The sequence below is a fragment of the Thalassophryne amazonica genome, chromosome 18 (assembly GCF_902500255.1).
Source record: "Thalassophryne amazonica chromosome 18, fThaAma1.1, whole genome shotgun sequence".
NCBI classification, from domain to species: Eukaryota; Metazoa; Chordata; class Actinopteri; order Batrachoidiformes; family Batrachoididae; genus Thalassophryne; species Thalassophryne amazonica.
Genome location: NC_047120.1, coordinates 44,697,152 through 44,721,296, shown reverse-complemented (window position 1 = coordinate 44,721,296; position 24,145 = coordinate 44,697,152). Strand labels below are relative to the sequence as shown.

Below are 24,145 nucleotides of genomic sequence, written 5' to 3'. Positions count from 1 at the left end.
TTAATCCATTGTCCGTTCATTACCGCCCCCTGTTGTGGGTCCGTGTCACTACACTTTCACAACAACGACAACTGTGGCCATTATGTTATACAGCTTTTCTAGTTCTTCTTTCAGCCTCTGGTGCTATTTTATCTTCTCATGTTTTTTTCTTTAGGCACAACTGTCCTTTTCTGCTCCTTGTCATTCTTTTTGGAACTTGAAGTGCCACAGCTCCCTAGTTCTGTTCTCAACCACCTTCAGTGGGTGTTCCCCACATGGATGTGCTACCCCAGCTGCTTGGCTATGCCTCTCAGTGTCTGCTATCCCAGCATGCATCTTGCAGTCTGCCACTATGCGCTGGACTGCCTCAGGGGCATCTTTGCACAGCCTGCATCTCGGGTCCTGTCTGCTATGGTGGACCTCTGCCTCTGTGGACCTGCTCAGGATCTTATAATCCATTATTACATGCCCCTGATCATAAATCATCTTAATGAAGTTTTGTGTTCCATCCGTGATGTAGTTTAAGAGCTGCAAAGTTAAATAAAACCAGCTTGTTATCGACCCATACAAATAGAAGTCGTCACGTCAAAAGCTGGAAGACTGAAGAGCGTGTAACAGATGGTGACAATTTGATGAACTTCAACTAGTAAATTACTTTACAGTAATTTTAAAACTTTCACAGTAATAAAAGACATCAATTATCAGTAATCCCAAATCATGAATGAGTCCAATGAGTCCAAAAGACACTTGGGCTTTTTATTTTTTCAAGATAGATTTCATTACATTTCATTTCAATGAAGATAAAGTCATGCTTGTGCTGTGAAATTAATTGTTAATTGTAGGCATTTGTTTTGTAATATCTGTATTTCTAAATCACAAATGACACCTCATAAAGCTCCACACCAATACAGACTTATCACTCTGGTTTAAAATGTTGCAGCACAGAAATGAGAAGCACATACAGATTTTGTCTTATAAACTACTGACGTGATATAATGTGTATCCCCTGATATTTTTCCCTTGTTACACTAAAACGTACAAATAAAAATTGATACATTGATTTAAGTGCAATTCATTTTGTCAGCAGACTCCACAATATTCTGTTAGGTTAGTTACAGGCAAAAAAATATTAAGATTGTTGAACTAAGTTAAAATACTTTAAAGATACTGTGTGTCAGATTTAGGGGCACTTAATGGCAGAAATGGAATACTGAATCCATAAAAAAATCTATACATTAATGTCAATGAATTGTTATACACATTAATAATAATAATAATAATAATAATAATAATAATAATATAGGCGTTCTAGGAATTACTAAAATAGAAACAACAAGAGCAATCTGAGATTTCTGATGTCCGCCAAGGGTAGACGAGGACTCAAAATAACAGATATATGATTCACATTGTGACCTGGACTTCACCTGGATCCGGATTCCACAAAAGAATGCAATAATTGCACACTGATCCAGAATGACCCAATGGATCAAGATGTTGCAATCTGATATTTAATTCACAAGCTGAAACAAAATAGTGTCTTCCTGATCTTGGTTTTACATGATGATGTCGTATTCGTGAAGTAGTTTTGACGTAATCCTTAAAAGTCTACAAAATGAAATCCTTATCCAGAATCCGGGTCCAGATCCAAATCAACTCCAAAATTTAATGGAGTCTTCCAAGGCCTAACACCAATGCGTGATGAAAATTTGGTGAAAGTCTGTTAAGTAGTTTGGCGTAATCCTCAAAATCTGACAAAGTGAAGCATAGAAATTGAAATCCTGATCTAGAATCCAGATCCAGATCACTTCCAAAATTCAGTGGAGTATTCCATGACCTGATATCTATCTGTGGTGAAAATTTGGTGAAAGTCTGTTAAGTAGTTTTGATGTAATCCTCAAAATCTGACAAAGTGAAGCGAAGAAATTTAAATCCTGATCTCGAATCCAGATCCGGATTACCTCCAAAAAGTCAGTGGGGTATTCCATGACCTGATATCTATCTGTGGTGAAAATTTGGTGAGAATCGGTGAAGTAGTTTTGACGTAATCTTTAAAAGCTTATATAAAGTAAAATCTTGAGCCAGAATCTGGATCTGGTGTCGCAGACTGAATGGTCCCCCCTAAAAATCAGTCCACCCTGCCTTCACTGTGCATGCGTCATTAGCCGCGGTTCACTGATTAACACCTCGTTTCTGCTTCAAACTGCACTCCAGTCATCATCTATCTCAGCAACAGATATCTGAAGCTTTTGTACAACAATCATTTCCACATAAATTTAGCATTATTTCATCATCAAAGACAGAGGAATGGATCAGAGCGCTGTGGCTACATGAGCTGCTAGCTGATGCGTTCACTGTGCGTCGGCAGTTCAAAGCGTTGCCTAGTATCACCTTATTTCTGCTTAAAACAGCCTCATTTCTGCTTAAAACTGACTTTAGAATGATACAAGAGGTTTTACCTTTATCATCTGATGGTTAATAATCCCATTAATCCATTTGATCGCTTTGGGTCTGTCTTAGATGAGCTGCTCAGCTCTGAAATGACGCACGCACAGTAGAGGCATGGCAGACCAATTTTTAGGGGGGACCGTTCGGTCTGCGACACAGGATCACCTCCAAAATTCAGTGGAGTCTTCCATGACCAAATATCTATCTGTAGTGAAACGTTCGTCAAAATCAGTGCTGTAGTTTTGACGTAATCCTGCTAACAGACAGGCAGGCAGACAAATACATAAATGGTGATAATTTTATTACATCCTTGGCGGTTGTACAGTAATAACTGCTTTTGTTTTTCATGCTTTTCAATAACAAAGAATATCTGCAATAACAACGGCATTAATGCTGAATGTGAGTGTAGGTGGAGACGCTCTGACAGCTTGGAATATGGTCATTCTTTGAATAGTGGGAACAAACCCAAAATGAAGAAGTGTCTTTTGAAAACAAGACAAAAGAAAAGAAAAGCAAACTTCAATGGCCCAAATTTTATTAATTCCAAATAGGGGGGGCACTTTATCAGTTTTAATAAGCAGACCTGGCAACACTGTCATCAACATGACGAGGTGGTTGTGCATATTTGACCAGTCATGACTTATCTTGTGGCAGACTCATTTCTCTGCACACAAATCAGTTATCACCTGTAAGAAACTGATGCTGAAAATGTAATTTTGAAAAAATGTCATTTTTCAGATTGGTTTTTGGGGGAGCTCCTGAAATTGTTACAGTTCCAACAAGCCCTGCCCTGCAGCAGACAAACAAACAAACAAACATACATGTCCACAGTCTCTTTCTGCCTCACGTCAAGGCTAAAAACTTCATATTTGAGCAGCTGTTCTGAAAGCAGTCTGAACCCCGATAATGTCTCTGGTCTCCTGGAAACTGCTCAGCAGTGACTTCTAAATACAAATTCAGCTCACATTGTTTTTGTAATCTTGCGTAGAAGAAGCAGGACAGGCAAAAAAAAAAAAAAAGGAAAGGAAATAGGAGCAGCCTTTGGGCTACTTTGACCCATATTTTAGAGGTCTGCGTGGCGTGTAGGCCTGTCGCCAAACACCACCCAATCGAGTGCCACAAAGCCTCAGTCAATGTGAAATACATCAGAATCACCAAAAAAAACAAAAAAAAAAAACAACAGCGATGCTTCATTTGTTACTTCCAACTGAGAAATACAATAAAATTCGAAACTGCTACCAGTGTTTCTCATCCATCTGCCTTCCTCACTAAAATGACATCTTGATGCTTATTTTATTTTGTGCAGCTCACAATGCAGCCTGCTGACAAAATATTTTTCAGCTTACAAAGGATGGATCGCCCTACAGAGAGACATAATAAGAAATAACTCATCTTAGTGGGTCCAATATGAAAAGTAGAAGGACTGTATAATTAAAATGTTCTTTCTGTTGATTAAAATGAATGCAGTCTTTAGCTGTGTTGTTTTGCACCACTCTCTCTCTCTCTCTCTCTCTCTCGCTTGCTCTCTTTCACTGAGATGGTCATATATATATATATATATATATATATATATATATATATGTGTGTGTGTGTGTATGTATGTATGTATACAGTGTATATATATATATAAAAAGTAGCACTCACCTGAGCATTTACAAGGTTTTGCTGCTTTATTACATCAAAGAAAAGTTTTGAAAAAGACAGCAACTGATGCAGATATTTTAAAAATAATCTTGTTTGATCTCAGAGTTAAAAATTCTCTACAGCATGATCAAAATGAAATGAAAATCTAAAATAGTGGATTGTAGTCACCCATTTAATACAACCCCAATTCCAGTGAAGTTGGGACGTTGTGTAAAATGTAAATAAAAACAGAATACAATGATTTGCAAATCCTCTTCAACCTATATTCAAATGAATACACCACAAAGACAAGATATTTAATGTTCAAACTGATAAACTTTAATGTTTTTGTGCAAGTATTTGCTCATTTTGACATGGATGCCTGCAACACATTTCAAAAACGCTGAGACAGTGGTATGTTTACCACTGTGTTACATCACCTTTCCTTCTAACAACACTCAATAAGCGTTTGGGAACTGAGGACACTAATTGTGAGTGTCATGATTGGGTATAACAGGAGCCGTTCACAAGCAAAGATGTGGCGAGGATCACCACTTTGTGAACAACTGTGTGAAAAAACAGTCCAACAGTTTAAGAACAGGAATTTAGGGATTCCATCATCTACAGTCCATAATATAATCAGAAGATTTAGAGAATCTGGAGAACTTTCTATATGTAAGCGGCAAGGCGAAAACCAACATTGAATGCCCGTGACCTTTGATCCCTCAGGCGGCACCGCATTAAAAACCAACTTCATTGTGTAAAGGATCTTACCGCGTGGGCTCAGGAACATAAAAACATTGTCAGTTAACACAGTTCGTCGCGACATCTACAGGTGCAAGTTAAAACTCTACCATGCAAAGGGAAAGCCATACATCAACAACATCCAGAAATGATGCCACCTTCTCTGGGCCAGAGCTCATCTGAAATGGACAGACGCAAAGTGGAAAAGTGTGCTGTGGTCTGATGAGTCCAAATTGTTTTTGGAAATCATGGATATTGTGTCCTCCGGACAAAAGAGGAAAAAGACCATCCAGGTTGATACCAGCGACATTAGCTGGTATCAAGAGTGCAGGTACTAGACTGGCCTGCCTGCAGTCCAGACTTGTCGCCCATTGAAAATGTGTGGCGCATTATGAAGCACAAAATACGACAACGGAGACCCCGGACTGTTGAACAACTGAAGTCGTACATCAAGCAAGAATGGGAAAGAATTCCACCTACAAAGCTTCAACAATTAGTGTCCTCAGTTCCCAAATGCTTACTGAGTGTTGTTAGAAGGAAAGGTGATGTAACACAGTGGTAAATATACCACTGTCCCAGCTTTTTGGAAATGTGTTGCAGGCATCCATTTCAAAATGAGCAAATATTTGCACAAAAACAATAAAGTTTATCAGTTTGAACATTAAATATCTTGTCTTTGTGGTGTATTCAATTGAATATAAGTTGAAGAGGATTTGCAAATCATTGTATTCTGTTTTTATTTATATTTTACACAATGTCCCAACTTCATTGGAATTGGGATTGTAATTAGACACATACAGTATCATATTACATTCAGTTGTTGTTTTTTATGTTTGTTTGTGTTAGAAAAGAGGATGAATGCAAAACTATTTCAAAACTGGAGTTCAGAAAACCAGTAACTGAGATATGGAAACAATGTAGCACATTATGGTCATTCAATAATTTCAAATTTTCATTCTATGTTCTCAATTCTTCATTCTATATTTTCAGATTTCATTCCATATTCTCAGGTTTCATTCCATTTTTTCAGATTTCATTTCATATTCTCAGATTTCATTCCATATTCTGAGGTTTCATTCAGTATTCTTGGGTTTCATTTCATATTCTCAGATAGCATTCCATATTCTAAGGTTTTGTTCCATATTTCCTAATTTCATTCCATATTCCAAGGTTTCATACCATATTCTTACATTTCATTCCGTATTCTCTGGTTTCTTTCCATATTTCCTAATTTCATTCCATGTTCCAAGTTTTCATACCATATTCTCACATTTCATTCCGTATTCTCGGGTTTCGTTCCATATTTCCTAATTTCATTCTATATTCCAAGGTTTCATACCATATTCTCACATTTCAGTCCGTATTCTCGGGTTTTGTTCCATATTTCCAAATTTCATTGCATATTCCAACGTTTCATACCATATTCTCACATTTCAGTCCGTATTCTCGGGTTTTGTTCCATATTTCCAAATTTCATTGCATATTCCAACGTTTCATACCATATTCTCACATTTCAGTCCGCATTCTCAGGTTTCATTCCATATTTCCAAATTTCACTCCATATTCCAAGGTTTCATACCATATTCTTACATTTCAGTCTGTATTCTCAGGTTTCATTCCATATTTCCAAATTTCATTCCATATTCTCAGGTTTTATACGGTACCATATTACATTCACAGTTGTTTTTTAATGTTTGTTTTAGAAAAGAAGATGAATGCAAAAAATATTTCAAAATTGGAGTTGAGTAAAACTAGTCACTGAGATATGGAAACAATGTAGCACATTATGGTAATTCAATAGTTTAAAATTTTCATTCTATGTTCCCAAATCTTCATTCCATATTTTCAGATTTCATTCCATATTTTCAGATTTCATTCTGTATTCTCAGGTTTCATTCCACATTCCCAAATTTCATTCTATATTCTAAGGTTTCATACCATATTCTCACATTTCAGTCCGTATTCTCAGGTTTCGTTCTATATTTCCAAATTCCATTCCATATTTTCAGATTTCATTCCATATTGTCAGGACTCATTCCATATTTTCAGATTTCATTCAATGCTCTGAAGATCATTCTATTTTCTCAACCATTCATTCTATATTGTCGTACTTCCATTTCATTTTCTCAGGTTCCATTCCATATTGTCAGGTTTCATTCCATATTCTCAGATTACATTCCATTTGCTTAGATTCCATGCCATATTGTCAATCTTACATTCTATATTCTCATACTTCCATTTCGTATGCTCAGGTTTCAGTCCACACTGCCAAATTTCATTCCATATTCTCAGGTCTCATTCCATATTTGCAGATTTTATCTGACATTCTCGAGTTTCATTCAACATTCTTATGTTTCATTTCATATTCTCAGATTCCATTCCATATTATCAGGACTCATTCCATATTCCCAGGCTCCATTCCATTTGCTTAGATCCCATGTTATATTGTCAACCTTACATTCTACATTCTCATACTTCCATTTCTTTTTCTCAGATTTCATTCCATATCGATAAGCTTCATTCCACATTGTCAGGTTACATTCCATATCCTCAGATTGCATTCCATTTGCTCAGATTCCATACCATATTGTCAACATTCCATTCTATATTCTCAAACTTCCATTCTATTTTCTCAGATTTCATTCCATATGCTCAGATTTCATGCCATATTGTCCAACCATTCATTCTATATTCTCATATATCCATTTCATTTTTCCAGATTTCATTCCATATTCAAAAATGGAGTGGCTGTGGAAGAAGGAGGCAAGTAAGTGACGCCACCAAGATTCCTATGGCATCTCTGAAGGAGTTATAGACATCTGTGGCTCTCTTTGGAGAAACTGTGCATCGGGCACCTTTCTTCTGTTGCATCGCCACCAAGTACAGCTTCATGGTGGAATAGAACACAGCAGTGCATTCATATAAGAAAACAGATCAAATCTGGGCTTGAATCTCCCATGTGCATTCTGGCAAACCAAACTGCATCTCTTTTGAAAACTCATACTTTCATTGTGAGGGGAACATAAACTCCTGGGGAAGGTCTGACTGGAAAATCCTTAAGGGTCCTTGGGCAAGGTCCTTAATCCCCTAGTTGCTCCCGGTGTGTAGCGAGCACCTTGTAAGGCAGCACCCTGACATCAAGATGAATGTGAGGCATCATTGTAAAGCACTTTGAGCGTCTGATGCAGATGGAAAAGCCCTATATCAATGCAGTCCATTTACCATTTACAACATTTTGACCATGCAATGTGCATCTCTGGGCAAGATCCGGCAACAAGAGGGTGCCCACATTTCACCTGGCTTTGATGGACAGATGGGTACTTTCAGGAGGTGAGGATGGACCGGCTGTCTGACTGGCTGGTTGCCATCCAGGACACAGGGCTGTGCTATTATGCAACGGATGCTGTGATGCACAACAACCCCATTACACTTCCTGATCTGACCTGACCTGACCCGAGACTGGCAGATATGAAATCTGTGTCAGTCTTAGATGATGGTGAGTTTCTTTACAGCTAATGTCATTCATGATACAATTTAAAATAGTCATAAAAATGTAATAATATCACCTGCAGTGTATGCACGCTGTAGGTCATGATTAAATGCAAGGACGTGTGAATAACTCCACTTGTTTTAAAGCAAGATTTTTCTCATACATTGTACTTGTCAACAGCTGGAGGTGAACTTCTCTTTTTCCTAAAATTTTGCATTGACACACTGAATTTTGAAAATACTTTTAAACGCATGACTCGACTGGCTGAACTCACATTACGGTTTATTCACCTTCGTCTGGCATGCCAAAAACTTGGCGCCAAGTCACTCCTCAAATAATTTAACGCACCTACAGTGATATTTTTTGGAACATAAAACCTGTTTCATCCGACACAAACAGCCCCCCTGTGCACCGTGACTCACTGATTACCACCTGCAATATTTCTCAATCACTTGAGCCCAAATCCCGAGGCGCACATATGCACAGAGACAGCCGGGGCTTAAAAGAGGAGTGAAGGAAGAACGACGTGCACGCCTGACCCGCATGCCAAGTAGCCATCTTTGCACCCACCCTCTTTATTTTTTTGTCCCGCCGCTCCTGCCCCCTCCTCCCACCCTGTTTTCCTTCCTCTCTCCAGCCTGCACAGCAGCACACGTGCATTTGCCCAGTCATGCACTACTACAGTGTTGGCTTGCACACATGCATGTGCACACCCGGTGCATCGCCCTCCTCCTGAGTCAGATACTGCGGCATCACAGCCACACCTGGCCAACACCTGCCTGCCGACCTTCCTTTAAATGCACAAGTTGTGTGCATTTTAGCAACGCAACACACGGAAAATGATACACACACACACACACACACACACACAGGCAGCCATCGCTTTCTCTTTTTTTCTGCGTGAGCTTTATCCTGTTCCATCATGCAGCAGCAGCAGCATCATTCCACATCTCCACACAGCTGTGAGAAAACAGATGCGAGCATGGGTTTCGAGAGTTACCGTGGCTACTTAATGAGCACGTCGGCCGCCCGGTGCATCCTCCTGCTCCTCATGCCTCCCTCTTCCTCCTCCCCCCCTCCATCATTTTTTTTTTTTTTTTGCACCGTCTTTCCCGCGCCCAGATCTGCTAGATTCCCCCCCCACCCCACACCCCTGACTTGCCGGTACCCGTAGTAGCGCCTAGGAAGCAGTGAGCATCTTGCTCCTTCTTCCCTTCATCTTCCTCCCTCTCTCTCTCTGTCTGTCACTCCCTCTATCCTCCTCGTCTCCTGACAAAAATAATGCAGCAGCTTCCCTCCCAATCGTCTTCTCTCTCTCTCTCTCTCTCTCTCTCTCTCTCTCTCTCACTCGGTACAGCGTGTGCTTATCGCCGAGCCAACCATATGATATCACTCACTTGCCTTATATGGGAAATGGTGGGTTGCCATGACGACTGCAGACTCCACCTGTTTCACCGGCTCCTCGTCTCAGTGCACCTTTTTTTATTTTCCTCTGGAGATAGATGGTCTGCTGTGAGCGCCAAACACACACGGCACATGGCAAGCAAAGAGCGGGCAGAGGAGAAGAGGGAATTAGAGGAGTGTGATGGAGAAGAAGAGCGCAGACAGACCTGATGGATGGGTTTTGAGATTCAGAGGGACCAAAATGCAGGGATGGAGAGGAGTCATTTCTGTTGTGATAACCTTTCACAGGTATCAAGTCAGAGTATTTGGTGACTGAAAGAGAGGGTGTAAAGAGTAACGCTAACTGATACGATGGAGACTTTCAAGCATAAATTCACTTTTTTAATCCATTTTATATTAAATTAACATCGATTAAATGTATCAGAGGGCTGATCACACCCTGTTTGCTCAACATACCATAATATGTGTGTCATGGCATTTCTGAACTATGTATGACTTCATCATGTGACTTCATTCTGAAGTTATTCACATTAATCAATCACAAATATTTTGATGACCAATAAGTGCTTTTGGTAACCCATCTATGTTTCTGGGTTGTTATACAAAGAAAAAAAAAACAAGGTATTTTATGGACCACGTTTTCATAGCTGTCAACATTTGAATTTACCAATGCGGGACACCCACGTGTGGCTGTGAGTGCCAATGGCATGAAGCGTAACTAGGGGGTCCGTGGGCGTGCCCGGACCCACACAACTGCGGGACTAATGGGTGTCCCACACACTGTCATGCAGGGACACGGGGTGAAATACGGGGACTGGCCTACCCAAAGCAGGATGCTTGGCAGCTCTGCATTTTCCTTGACCTTGGGCTTTGACCTTTCACCAAACAATAACAAAATCTGATATCTATCCAAGTAATATTCCCACCCAATTGGATACATCTGGGCTTCTTGGTTTTTGAGATATACAACCCTAACCCTAACCCTAATCCATCAAATGTGAAAATCCATCAAATCCATCAAATGTGAAAAGGTCATTCTCTATCAGAAGCCACATTAGTACTTTTGTATGGTAACTTAAAATCACCCATTTTGGCATCGTTGTCACTACGCGACTTTCTCTCACTCTGAGCTGACATCGCCATTATTGACATCTGTGTAGCAGATGGGTCAGGCGGTCAGGGCATACAGTAATACATGAAATGTGAAACGGCTGAATATTTTGCGACTTTACACTCGACATTATACAGTCTGAAATCTCACACGATTAACCAATCACATTTGCGGAAAAAAAAATGTAATTGGATTAGAATCAGGTTTGATTGCTAACAATGTTTCAATATAATATGTTATATTAAAAAAGGGAACTTCTGTAATAGTTCACATTCTACCAGTTTTTTTCCCCGTTGTTGAGTCTTTTAGGTAACAGTCACTGCAAAGTGATCATTAGTGACCCGGCGAGTGGGTCGTAAAAAATGCCTTCACCGTGCATCTGAGGCTTCGCGGGCATCTCGCCGCGTAATGTGCTTGTGTGAGTTTCCAAGCCAACCAATATGCTGTCATTATCTCCCAGGAAGAAAATGTTCACATGCGGAAAGAAAGCACTCAGAGAGCTCACGTCTCCCCCGAGGCTGCATCAGCTTCTTTTTATTCCCGCCCCGCCCAACCATACATACGGGAAAATGTTAAGACATTTTTACATTTGGGTCTACATCAAAACCCCCTGACAAAAATCATCAGGGGATATATGTGGAAGTGGTGTGATTGATGAGACAGCTGCACCAAAAAAAAAAAAAAAAAAAAAATCTCAAAATAGCAAAACTGTAAATATGTGTATATGTGTGTGCACGTGTACGTGCATGCATGTGTTCATGCGTGTGTGTGGTACAAAATGATAAAACAGTCTGTTCCTTTGCCCACATTCTGCTAAAATTCAGTGGAAAAAAATGGAGATTTTTAAACCATGGTAACGTATATAAGAGAAAAGAGGAAAAAATAGCTGGAAAAACCTAAAGAAGTGGATGCAGTTCAGTCAAATGCAGTTTTTAAAAAGGTTTTATTTACTCCTAATAAATGATTTTTACTGTATATCCTGGACCGGTTTCTGGAACAATGTTAAAAAGAGGTTTGGAAATATTCTGCAGCAGTGTTTTGACTGGTAACTAATTTACAGTAAAGATGAATTTTTCAATTTTATTTGCTAAGAGGAACAACGTACATTAATGAACATTTTCTTTTTAAAATAAATAAAAATAAAAACGTAAATGCACACAACTGCAGCCATAGGTTGATTTCCGTTGTCAGCCCCCATGCCAGATGATACAGGTAAATTCCTCACAAAGGTTTTTCTTTTCTTTCTTTCTTACTTTCTTTCTTTCTTTTTTGATGAAAGATTCTGGCACCATCCCAAGCCACACATTCTATCTATTGCTTTATTCTGGTTTTACTTCTCTGTTCTGCTGTACAGTATATTTTGACCTGAATTTGCTGATGGAGTGGAAATCATGTTTCTCCCCAATGATGCAAATTTTTTAGCTGGGCGAAGTAGAATCGGGGGTGTCACCAGGGATTTTGGATCCCATGAAAAGAAATCTTACTGGGCAACCCCGCATATTATTTTGTCAGTATTATAATTGTATTACGGGCCACTCTGGGCCCCTGTCAATCATGGGCTCCTAGAATCCTTCTCTTTATTCTCCCCTTTTCGGCACCCCTGAGTGGAATGATGAGCACATGACATGTCCAGTGTTCACAAGGCAGACAAACTACATCACTACTGTAATCAAAACTGTTTGTAATTTCCAATAATTTATCCATCATCCACTAACCATCCAACAGGTGGCAGCATGTCTACAGGACAATGCACATGGCAAAACAAAGTTGCTCTTTCCATTAGTGGGGTCCATCTAATTCCACCAAATGCCACACGCTTTGTTCTCATTATATGGAGTTTGTCCACCTGAGTGCACAAAATTGTGGGAGGGAACATGCAAATAGGTGAGGTTTGTAAACGCAAGGTCAAAAGTCAATTTAGCATGTGCTGATAGCCCCTGGATTTGCACCTTTGAAAGTTTGGTCTCCTCGTACACAGAATTAAAAAAAAGAAAGATAATTCATGGTAAGCATCGGGCATATTTAAAGAATTACTGGTTTACTTCGTGCTTGTTTCTTCACGAATAAATGTTTCCAAACATAACAGATGCACTGTACTATTCTGTGCTGAGCACAAAGTATAATTTGTTTCAACTCATGATCATTACTGTCACTGAAGTGCTACAAGGTGTGACAGAAACACACATGCATATAACATGTAAAGTGCACACAGACAACTATGTGCATAGCTACCTGTACGCACAGTTGTCTGTGTGCATTCCACCAGCAGTACGAGGCATAATGATTAACCAGTTTGCTTAAATAGGAGACTTTTTTAAATTACCAGCACATGAACAGGCTCACTTATGTGGCAGACTTCAAGCGTACTGACTGAATTTTATTCTGTACTTAAGGGTATTAACAAGCAGAAAGTCTTTAGGTACATACTGCTGATACTGCTGTCTATGTTACCTTACCACTAGAGGTGGGCGATACCAGGAATTTTGGTATTGATCCGATACCAAGTAAATACAGGCCCAGTATCACTGATATCGATACCGATACAGATACTTTTTCATATTTAAGCTTCATAGATCCAAAGGATCCAAAAGACCTAGGGTAGAATTTCGCCAAACATTGTACGTGACAACAAAATACTTTATTATCACAATCAACATTTTTGTTTAAAAAAATCATTCAACACAACTTAAAACAAAATCTCCTGAGGTAGAGGGCTGACAAACCACAATACGACAAAATTAACACACCACAACAAAACTGGCTGGCGCCGCTGAGTCACATGATGGCGCAACAACAAAAGACCAGAGGGGAGAGGGTGCGCTGCTCAGTGTTGTGTGACACAGCGCAGCGCTGCTCTTACATACAGAGAGTAGACTTTGATGAATCTGCGTGCGCAGCAGTCAGTGCATGCAGGAGAGAAAAAAGCTTGAGTATCGATCTTTTTACACGAAGATCATTCAATATCAATACCAGCATTGGTATCGATATTATCGATATTAGGATCGATCCGCCCACCTCTAGTTACCACCTGTTATCAACTGTGCATTTAGTCTTTGCAAATCACTTGCAAATCTGTCTCCAAACCAACATTATTTTCTGGGATCTTAGTAAATCAGGCTGATATGTCTCTAAAACCTTCAATGAAGCTCGGTTTTGTCTGTTTAGAATCAAAAATTCCTTTGGATGACTGGTATTCATTGGCTCAGAAGTGGATGGTATTTTTGAGGAACCTGACGTACCTTGTGTTACTTCTTTTGAAAGGTGCAGCACACTGATATCTGACTATACGAGGTCTATTAGAAAAGTATCCGACCTTATTATTTTTTTCAAAAACTATATGGATTTGACTGTGGCGCCGGGCCATGAGCGGCTGCGTGCCGACGCACAAATCAGTCCGCACGTCTTTCATTACAAAATCTCCTTTAACAGTGGAATGTCCGGATAAACTGCTGATCCCGACCTCTTCTGAAACTTCTCTGTTCTCTCACGACGTCATGGGTCAACAGAGGCTAAAATTTGGAAGTTTTCAGGTCGAAACAGGCTGACGACGGCGGCTCGGAGCGTGGCGCGCCCTCCGGCTCCGTGGGTTGTCCTTAAAGCGACAGTAACACTCCATAATCTCTCATCAGCCCTTAAAATTTTCACCGAAAACCAGCTGAATTTCTCAAATGGTGTCCACTCGGATGTGCCTTACAGTTTCTGAAAAAATTTTGATCAAGCAAAGCGGCAGTCTCTGAGCCATTCCTAAACAATGAAAAAATAGACAGGAGGGGTGGACCACTCCTCACTCAAAGCCTGCCCACAGGCGAATGACGCAACCGACAGGCGTGAAAAAACTCACGCATGTCCATAAGGGTTCAAGCTTGTCTGATGTAATCGTACGTGATTCAAATCCATATAGGTTTTGAAAAAAATAAAAAGGTCGGTTTCTTTTCTAATAGACCACGTAAATACCTGCCATCGCTCCATGTGTTATAAGGATGGAGGTCTCTGTGTTTGTCTTACAGGCACACTTTGCTCCAGGACACAGTACCTTCAAGCCCTAAAGAGGAGTTTGGCTAAATATTTCCTACTTTGTAAATTTTCATGCAAATCATGACACAGTTGAGGGAAACAGATATGATGTTGATCATAGGGAGTATTCATGAAGCTGTCAATCACACAAGACTTACATCAATATTGATTGATTAAGTTATATTGCCCGTGCCGCCATGTTGTTCATTTCAGATAACTAGACGTGAGATGTGTGCTGTCAAATACCTGCCGTCCTCCAGCAGGAGAGCCATGGGACAGCGACACACTGCAGGAGCTGTTTGAGAATTTGTTCTTCTGGAGGTCCATGAGGGCGTCTCGCTGGCGCTCTATATCAGCCTTGTGGATGCTGTTCAGCGCCTCCAGGCTCTTGGCAGCCACGGTGTTGTGCCGGCGGTCCAGGGAGGAGGACGTGAACCCCCCGTTGCTGTTGTCCGGGAACCGCCGGACCATACGGCTGCTGCTGGCAGCCAGTGTGTGATAATCCCGCGGGACCTCAGCATCACCGGCAGATATCATGGGAGCCTTTCTCTTCTCTCGACCTGCAGCAGTGACAGTGTAGGAACAAGGCAGAGGGCAGAAAGCCAAAAAGTTAACCATGAGATAGCAAGTTATGTTACTCGTCACATCATTTCAAATGCTCAGAGGAGCACCTTAAGAGTGCAAGAGTTTTGATCCAATTTGGACCAAACTTGGTGAAATGAGTGAGGTTTAGCCAAGAACAAAATGATTTGATTGGGATGAAAATTGTTAAAAAGTTACAATGACAAGCCAAGGTCAAGTTTGGGCCCAATGCTTCGAAGGGAGATTTAGAATGGATACTTTGAGGAATTGCATAAGATTAAATGTTAGCATGAAGTTATACCTAACCTTCATACAACCCAATCTTGTGCCAAGTTCATGACGGCCTCACAAAAAGTCTTTTAATCTATTAATTCTTGGTACCAACATGAAATATATTCAATTTTCATGATGGTATCATAAAATTTTGGGTGACCACGGGGGTGGGGGGACATTTCCAGTACGAAAATGTAGTACATTTAGAGATGGTATCAGGAAAAAAAAAGTAAGACCAGGTTGCCTTTATATTGTCACATGACCAGACCTTGAGGAACTCTGGAAGATCAACGACAAGGCCATAAGTACGAATAAGTACTCTTTGAATCGAAAATCGATTCTGAATCAAATCGTCACCCCAAGAATCAGAATCGAACTGAATCGTGAGTTGTTGTACGATTCACATCCCTAATGGTTTGGGGCGGGGACGTCATGTTCTTGTGTTAATTTGACAATTTACATTTACTTTACATTTTATTCTCTCTCTGCTTTATACAGCCTTGTAACTCTCTCTCTCTTGCTCTGTCTGCCTGGATATGAAGTGTATTGATACTCTATGTGATTTATATATATTATCATTTTCTGATATATAACTTTTTATATATATGTATGAATTATATTGATGCTCTACATATGATTTATATATATTATAATTTTCTCTGATATATTGATTATACTGATACTCTATATATGCTTTATATATATATATATATATATATATATATATATATATATATATATATATATATATATATATATATATATATACACTCAACAAAAATATAAGCGCAACATTTTTGGTTTCGCTCCCATTTTGTATGAGATGAACTCAAAGATCTAAAACTTTTTCCACATACACAATATCACCATTTCCCTCAAATATTGTTCACAAACCAGTCTAAATCTGTGATAGTGAGCACTTCTCCTTTGCTGAGATAATCCATCCCACCTCACAGGTGTGCCATATCAAGATGCTGATTAGACACCGTGATTAGTGCACAGGTGTGCCTTAGACTGTCCACAATAAAAGGCCACTCTGAAAGGTTCAGTTTTGTTTTATTGGGGGGATACCAGTCAGTATCTGGTGTGACCACCATTTGCCTCATGCAGTGCAACACATCTCCTTCGCATAGAGTTGATCAGGTTGTCAATTGTGGCCTGTGGAATGTTGGTCCACACCTCTTCAATGGCTGTGCGAAGTTGCTGGATATTGGCAGGAACTGGTACACGCTGTTGTATACGCCGGTCCAGAGCATCCCAAACATGCTCAATGGGTGACATGTCCGGTGAGTATGCCGGCCATGCAAGAACTGGGACATTTTCAGCTTCCAAGAATTGTGTACAGATCCTTGCAACATGGGGCCGTGCATTATCCTGCTGCAACATGAGGTGATGTTCTTGGATGTATGGCACAACAATGGGCCTCAGGATCTCGTCACGGTATCTCTGTGCATTCAAAATGCCATCAATAAAATGCACCTGTGTTCTTTGTCCATAACAGACGCCTGCCCATACCATAACCCCACCGCCACCATGGGCCACTCGATCCACAACATTGACATCAGAAAACCGCTCACCCACATGACGCCACACACGCTGTCTGCCATCTGCCCTGAACAGTGTGAACCGGGATTCATCCGTGAAGAGAACACCTCTCCAACGTGCCAAACGCCAGCGAATGTGAGCATTTACCCACTCAAGTCGGTTACGATGACGAACTGGAGTCAGGTCAAGACCCCGATGAGGACGACGAACATGCAGATGAGCTTCCCTGAGACGGTTTCTGACAGTTTGTGCAGAAATTCTTTGGTTATGCAAACCGACTGTTTCAGCAGCTGTCCGAGTGGCTGGTCTCAGACGATCTTGGAGGTGAACATGCTGGATGTGGAGGTCCTGGGCTGGTGTGGTTACACGGAGGTGGTTTTGTGCCGCGCCATGAACGGCTCCGTGGCGCATCACTCCGCTTCTCTTTCCATGAAAAAAACTCCTGTAACAGTGGAATGTGCCGAAAAAGTACTGATGTCCATGTCTCCTGCCATTTTTGTGTAAGTCAGACAACGTCCCGGATCAACAAAGCTTCACGTTGGAAATGATCTGGTTGATTCAGCCTGTCGATCGGCGCTCGGAGTGCGGCGCACTCTCAGCAGCTGTGGGCGGTCTTTAAACCAGCTGGAGCACTCCTTAATCTGTGTAATCCCCATAAAATCATCCCTGAAAGCCATCTGAATTTTCTGAATGGTGTCCACCTGGAGGTCTCTCACAGTTTCTGGAAAACAATTGATGCAGCAAAGCTCCAAATCGTTCAGACATTTTATTCGCAATAAAAATCCGACGAGAGGGGTGGACCACTGCTCACACAAAGCCTGCTCACAGACGAATGACGCAACCAACAGGCGTGAAAAAACTCACGCATGCGCACGAAGGTTCAAGCTTGGCTGATGCAATCACACGTGATTCAAATCCATATGGTTTTTGAAGAAAATAAAAAGGTCGGATACTTTTCTAACAGACTTCATATATATATATATATATATATATATATATATATATATATATATATATATATATATATATATATAGCCTAATATATTGTCTCTTCAAATTACTAAAATAGTAGACTTTATCAGACACTCAAAGTGCTTTACAATAATGCCTCACATTCACCCCGATGTCAGGCTGCTGCCATGCAAGGCGCTCACTACACACTGGGAGCGAATAGGGGATTAAGGACCTTGCCCAAGGGCCCTTAGTAATTTTCCGGTCAGGCTGGAGTTTGAACCAAGGACCCTCTGGCCTCAAGCCCAACACTTATATCATATATTAGTGTGTGTCTTTGTATATATGTATAATGTGTGTGTTTACAGTGTTTGCAAAATACCTGTCTACAGACTAGGCTACATCAGAATATTCTGTTACTGTTAATCCCAATATGAATATTAAAATATGACAAACCATTTGTCCTGTATCATAGCTACATGTATGACATTTGCAGAAAAAAATCATGAAAATCAGTTTAGTATTCAGAGAGTTACGATGGATTAAATGCGCTGCAACGCCAAACAGCACTGAGTGGAGCAGGTCGGATGAACGGACTAAGACGGCGGCCCCACAGCTCGTCAGCGCCAATAGGCGGCAGCGGTCGATGCGGCGTCTACTCTTTATAAGGTCTATGGAGTCAGTACTAAAAGTTAGCAGTTAGCGGTAACTTCTGCAAGAAATTTTAGCAGCTTATCGGTTTAGCTTTGCAGTTAGCAGTGTAATGTTATTGAAGCTAATTTTTTGGTTAGCTGTGCCCACCACTGGTCACAAGGAGTGGAGGCGGTGTAGGAGCATCGTTTTTAAGGAAAGACAAAATTTGCTTCACTGTTTTTACCTTTAGCATTTGGATGTGCAATGTTTGTTGGCACCATTTTCATTTTCTGACAACAAAATCCCTCATTTCAATGCAGGCATAAATTCTCTGATGACGTTTTCTTAAAAGCAAATAACTGCTGCTTCCATAACTTTGACCAGCTTCGACTCCAGAGGTGTTTTATTGGGGGTCTAGGTGGGTGCATTATTGAAAAAAATGTGCAAATATGCTTTTTAAAATTGATGTCAAGTGCATATTGTATATGAAGGTACTTCAAAAAGTTCTCGACCTTACCCAGAAATCATCACAGGAGATTGTTCTTGTATTATTTGTGAACATCGTCTCACTTAACTTCAGTGCACTTGGTCCACTGATGTTCTTCATGGAAGAAGGTCACATCTTGAGCTTCCAGATATTTTTGTTTCCGGGTGAGGTCGTGAACTTTTTTGAAGTACCCTTGTACATGTTATTCAGTCATACATAAAAAATGCAACACATAAAACTAACAATACTAAATGCTCTTTAAAGGCAGAGGTGGTGGCCAAGTGAAGAGTGTGCATGTTTTCAGTGCAGAAGATTCCCGTTCCCAGTTCAAACCTCACCCTTGCCATCCACATTCCTTCATGTAATGCGTTGCGTCAGGAAGGGTAAGTGTAAAAATTGTGCCAAATCAACATGCAGATCCACCTTGGATTTGCTGTAGCAACCTTGAGCCAAAAACAAGGAGGGAACCGAAGGGACTTACTTTTACTAAATGTTAATCAAAAATAATGATCAACTTTTGGACTGGACACAAAAGAAATTTATGAAAACCTACAGACAGAATAGAAAAGGTAGATCAAAAGTACTTAATTTTGTTGTAGCTGATGTAATTTCCATAAAATGTGCCATTTTGTATATATTAGCATATGGCTGGAACATTGACCTTTTCCTCTGACCTCGATTGCAACTGATCCTAAACAAAATTAAACCACCTTTTCCCATCCATCGGCACAATATTCCTGCCAACTTTGACCAAAATCAGATTGGGCGTTCTTAAGATAGCCTGCTAGAACACATCAAAACCCAGTTACGTAGTGACAAAGGTGACAAGAACATACACCAAACAACAACAAACAAACAACAACATATTCTGCTCTCCTTTCATGTATAATGCTCTTCACATCATTCTTTCTGAATGATGGACTGTCATCCTTTCATTTTTCATTTCCACCAGCCTATTTTAATCATGTTAGTACCAGACATGGGATCAAAAACTTTGCAATGTATTTAAATACAAATACAAATACTTTGTATTTTTTCAAATACAAATACAAATACTTTATATTTTGAGTATTTCAAATACAAATACAAATACTTTCTATGAACTATAAACAACAAATCAACACAAAAACTGATAAACCAGTGACAATTTATTGTGAAAATAGCATGACCAAATACTATTGATAAGTAAAGGATTGAATGTTTTATCACAAATTCACTATTATAATATCACAGGCAATAATCAAACTATCACAATATATATTCTGTTTCCATCAATATTGCATCCTTTTGTATCCACCATATCACAAAACAATAATAAAATGTCATATCTGGTGTGTCTCAACACGGTGTCACAGAGATTCCCAAGTTTGAAAAGTATTTCAAAAAGTATTTGGAAATACTTGGGATCGGCGATGTATTTGAAATACAAATACAAATACTTTGAATTCAAAATCAGAAAATACAAATAGAAATACTCCAAAAAATGTATTTAAGTATTTTCAAATACAAATACTTTTGTATTTGCCCCCATGTCTGGTTAGTACACAAAATGGAATAATGCGAAAAACAAATACATTTTGCGCTTCATTTGTTGATCGCTGTAGACATTGGGGACGGCCACGTAATGTGAGAAATTGAGGCTGAAAACATTTAATTTTGAATGGAAAATGTCACAGTTTTAGGTTTCAGTGGTACGAATGAAGTTCTGGTTGGTGGGGGGGGGTCTGCCTCATCAAGCCCCACCCTGGTGCTTCCTGTGACTTTGACATTTAGTCAAGGTAAACAAATTGTTCATTTTCATCAATTATGTTAGTGAAACTAATGTGAACCAGTGGCTGTCTGAATGGAAAATTTTGAAACATTAAATCCAATTTATGCAGAAATGTCAGCACAGCATGAGTGAATCACCAAGTAGGGTTTGTTTTGAATGGTATTAGGGAGAAGGTAAGTGCCAACAGCACAGAGCATTTTACTGCACAAACACACACAAGCTAATAGGTTAAACCTTGAGGTCATGTTACATTTATAAGTGTTTATGTGACGACTAACAGTGCACACCAGCAGCAATGCAACCACGTTGTCCTTCAGCAATCCATACGGCATTTCATTCTCCACAAAAAAACAAAACATGTATTTACACGTGGATACGCGTGCACATACACACACCAAACACAAACAAACCTATAGCTATATACCCTATGTGCAAACAGCTGCAACATCTGTCTGTTCCAACAACTGCAACTGTCCAAGCAACCCCGCAGCAACAAATGAAAAAAAAAATTGCTGTTACACAGTACAACATCCTCTGCTGTTACAGTACATCCAGAAAGTATTCACAGTGTTTCAGTTTTTCCATATTTTATATTGCAGCCTTATTCCAAAATGGATGAAATTCTTTTCCCCTCAAAATTCTACACACAATATCCCCATAATTGTTGTGAAAGTGTAGGTACACGGACCCACAACAGGGGGCGTAAAAGAACGGGCAATGGATAAGCCAAACAGTAACAATTTAATGTTGCAAATTGTGCACAACGGAATACAGACAACAATCAGTTTGGGACTATAGTCAGTTACACGTTGGGCGACGTGTGGGCAGGCTTGAGGATAGGAGACGCCCGTCCAGAACCGAGCCGGATCCCACACGGCCCTCACCGCCAACGGATCTGAAGAACACCGGAGCCGCCAAGTCCTGGGTCCCCAGGTGGTCACCGTCTCCAGCTGTCAGACCTGGTACTGCTGGCAGAGAACAGAAACAGCACAGGTTAGTGTGAGTACGCACACTCAGTAATCCCACAGTCTGTGTTCTTTTGGGAGGGAGCACCTCCACCTCCAGTCACACACTCGTGCAGCTCCTGTCTAACCACTTATCTGGTTGGGGTGTGAAGCGAAGCCGTCGCTGATCACACCAAACACCAATCCCACAGATAAGGAAAACACCACAGGAAAACGGCTGCAAAGAAGTTCAGATTATTACTCAATGTTGTAAGTCAGCAGAGAAAATTACCTCCAAGGTAGCTGATTTCTCGGCGAGGAGGTGGAGTTGCAGTCCGACCTTTATGGTGATGGTGATGAGTTGACTGAGTGACAGCTGGTGCTGATGATGAGTGACAGCTGTCACTCCCAGTGGCTCCGGCGCCCTCTCGTGCTTGAAGCCCGCACTCCAAGCAGGGCGCCATCTGGTGGTGGTGGGCCAGCAGTACCTCCTCTTCAGCGGCCCACACAACAATAATGACCATGTGAAAATTTTTTTTTTTTTTTTTTTTTTTAGATTTTCGCAAATTTATTTTTAAAAAAACAAAAACAATGACGACAACAACTAAGAAATCACATGTACATAATTATTCACAGGCTTTGTCATGAATCTTAAAATTGATCTCAGGTGCATCCTGTTTCCACTGATCATCCTTGAGATGTTACAGCTTAATTGGAGTCCACCTGGGGTAAAAATCAATGGATTGGACATGATATGGAAAGACACACACCTGCCCACATATAAGGTCCCACAGTTGACAGTGCATGTCAGAGCACAAACCAAGCATGAAGTCAAAGGAATTGTCTGTAGACTTCCGAGACAGGATTGTGTCAAGGCACAAATCTGGGGAAGGGTACTGAAACATTTCTGCTGCTTTGAAAATGACTGAAAATGGCTGTGCACTGATGCTTTCCATCCAACCTCAGGACAAAAATACCAAAGATATGCACACCAAGCTTGTGGCATCATATTCAAGAAGACAAGAAGACTTGAGGCTGTAATTGCTGCCAAAGGTCGCTCAACGAAGTATTGAGCAAAGGGTGTGAATAATTATGTACATGTAATTTCTTACTTTTTAATTTTTAATAAATTTGCAAAAATTAAAAGAAAAAACTTTTTCATGTTGTCATTATGGGGTGAGGTGTGTAGAATTTTGAGGGGAAAAATTAATTTACTCCATTTTGAAATGAGGGTGCAACATAACAAAATGTGAAAAACGTGAAGCACTGTGAATACACTGCATATGACAGCAAAACTGTCTCACGTGTGTCTAAGTCACACAGTAAAAGTGGCAAATTAATAAAGACAGATATAATATCTATTTGCTTGGAGGATGATGTAGCACCCTCTTGTGACTTCTGATGCATAAAGCACAGGCAGTCTGATGGAAAAAAGTATCAGGAAACCTCATCCTGAGCAATTACGCTGCCGACAAACACACAGAAATCAGATTCTTCTTCATGCAGAATGCACCAAAGAGAGAGAGCGAGAGAATGAACCTGATGGCACTGCCGTAAAAAAAAAAAAAAAAAAAAGAAGCAGAGGAAGCAGAACAACCGGGTTTGGAGGCCTCTTCACCTCTGTGCATATGATTACCTAAATCACATTTGCTTGTTTGTTTTCCCCAACTTATTCATGGCATAAGCAACTAATACTCAATATGCAAAAGTCAGAGTTGCAGGACGCTGTGCTAAACTGATGCACTGACTCAAATATGCAGCCCTGCTCTAATTAGAGGTGATTTTTTTTAATTAGTAATTGTTTAATTAATTCTAACTGGAGTGCATATTGGTATATATCCACAGTGCACACCGTGAAATAAGGGTCCTGATGTGCTTTGGCACACTGGACCTCTCTTTTTTTATTGATCTGCGCTATAAGGTCGTCTTGTTTGCTTACTGGGCTGCATCGATGCAGTCGAGCAAGACCTTAAACACATTAGCTTGCAGTTAAGAAACTATGATGTTGTACCTCAGATTTACACCAACAAACTACAGCAACTGATTATTCCATAGGCCATAAATTATGCTGTAATATTAACTAATATACTATAGACGCCATTCACACATCAGCGTTTGCGGCTCTCCACACGACACTATGCCTGAAAAG

General features: G+C 40.2%; 1 protein-coding gene and 1 long non-coding RNA gene across 2 annotated transcripts in view; both read right to left on the bottom strand.

Annotated features, from left to right (window-relative positions):
- Positions 1-24,145, bottom strand: part of zgc:114120 (uncharacterized protein LOC619267 homolog) — a 238,363-nt gene that overhangs the window by 112,910 nt on the left and 101,308 nt on the right. The window contains 1 exon segment of the mRNA XM_034193528.1: positions 15,057-15,370. Coding sequence (XP_034049419.1) covers positions 15,057-15,370 — 314 coding nt within the window.
- LOC117530652 lies at positions 276-14,594 on the bottom strand. The gene is made up of 3 exons (XR_004566413.1): positions 14,585-14,594; positions 14,032-14,035; positions 276-418 (listed from the first exon to the last, which is right to left on the bottom strand). It is a non-coding gene; the product is annotated as an uncharacterized LOC117530652 (long non-coding RNA).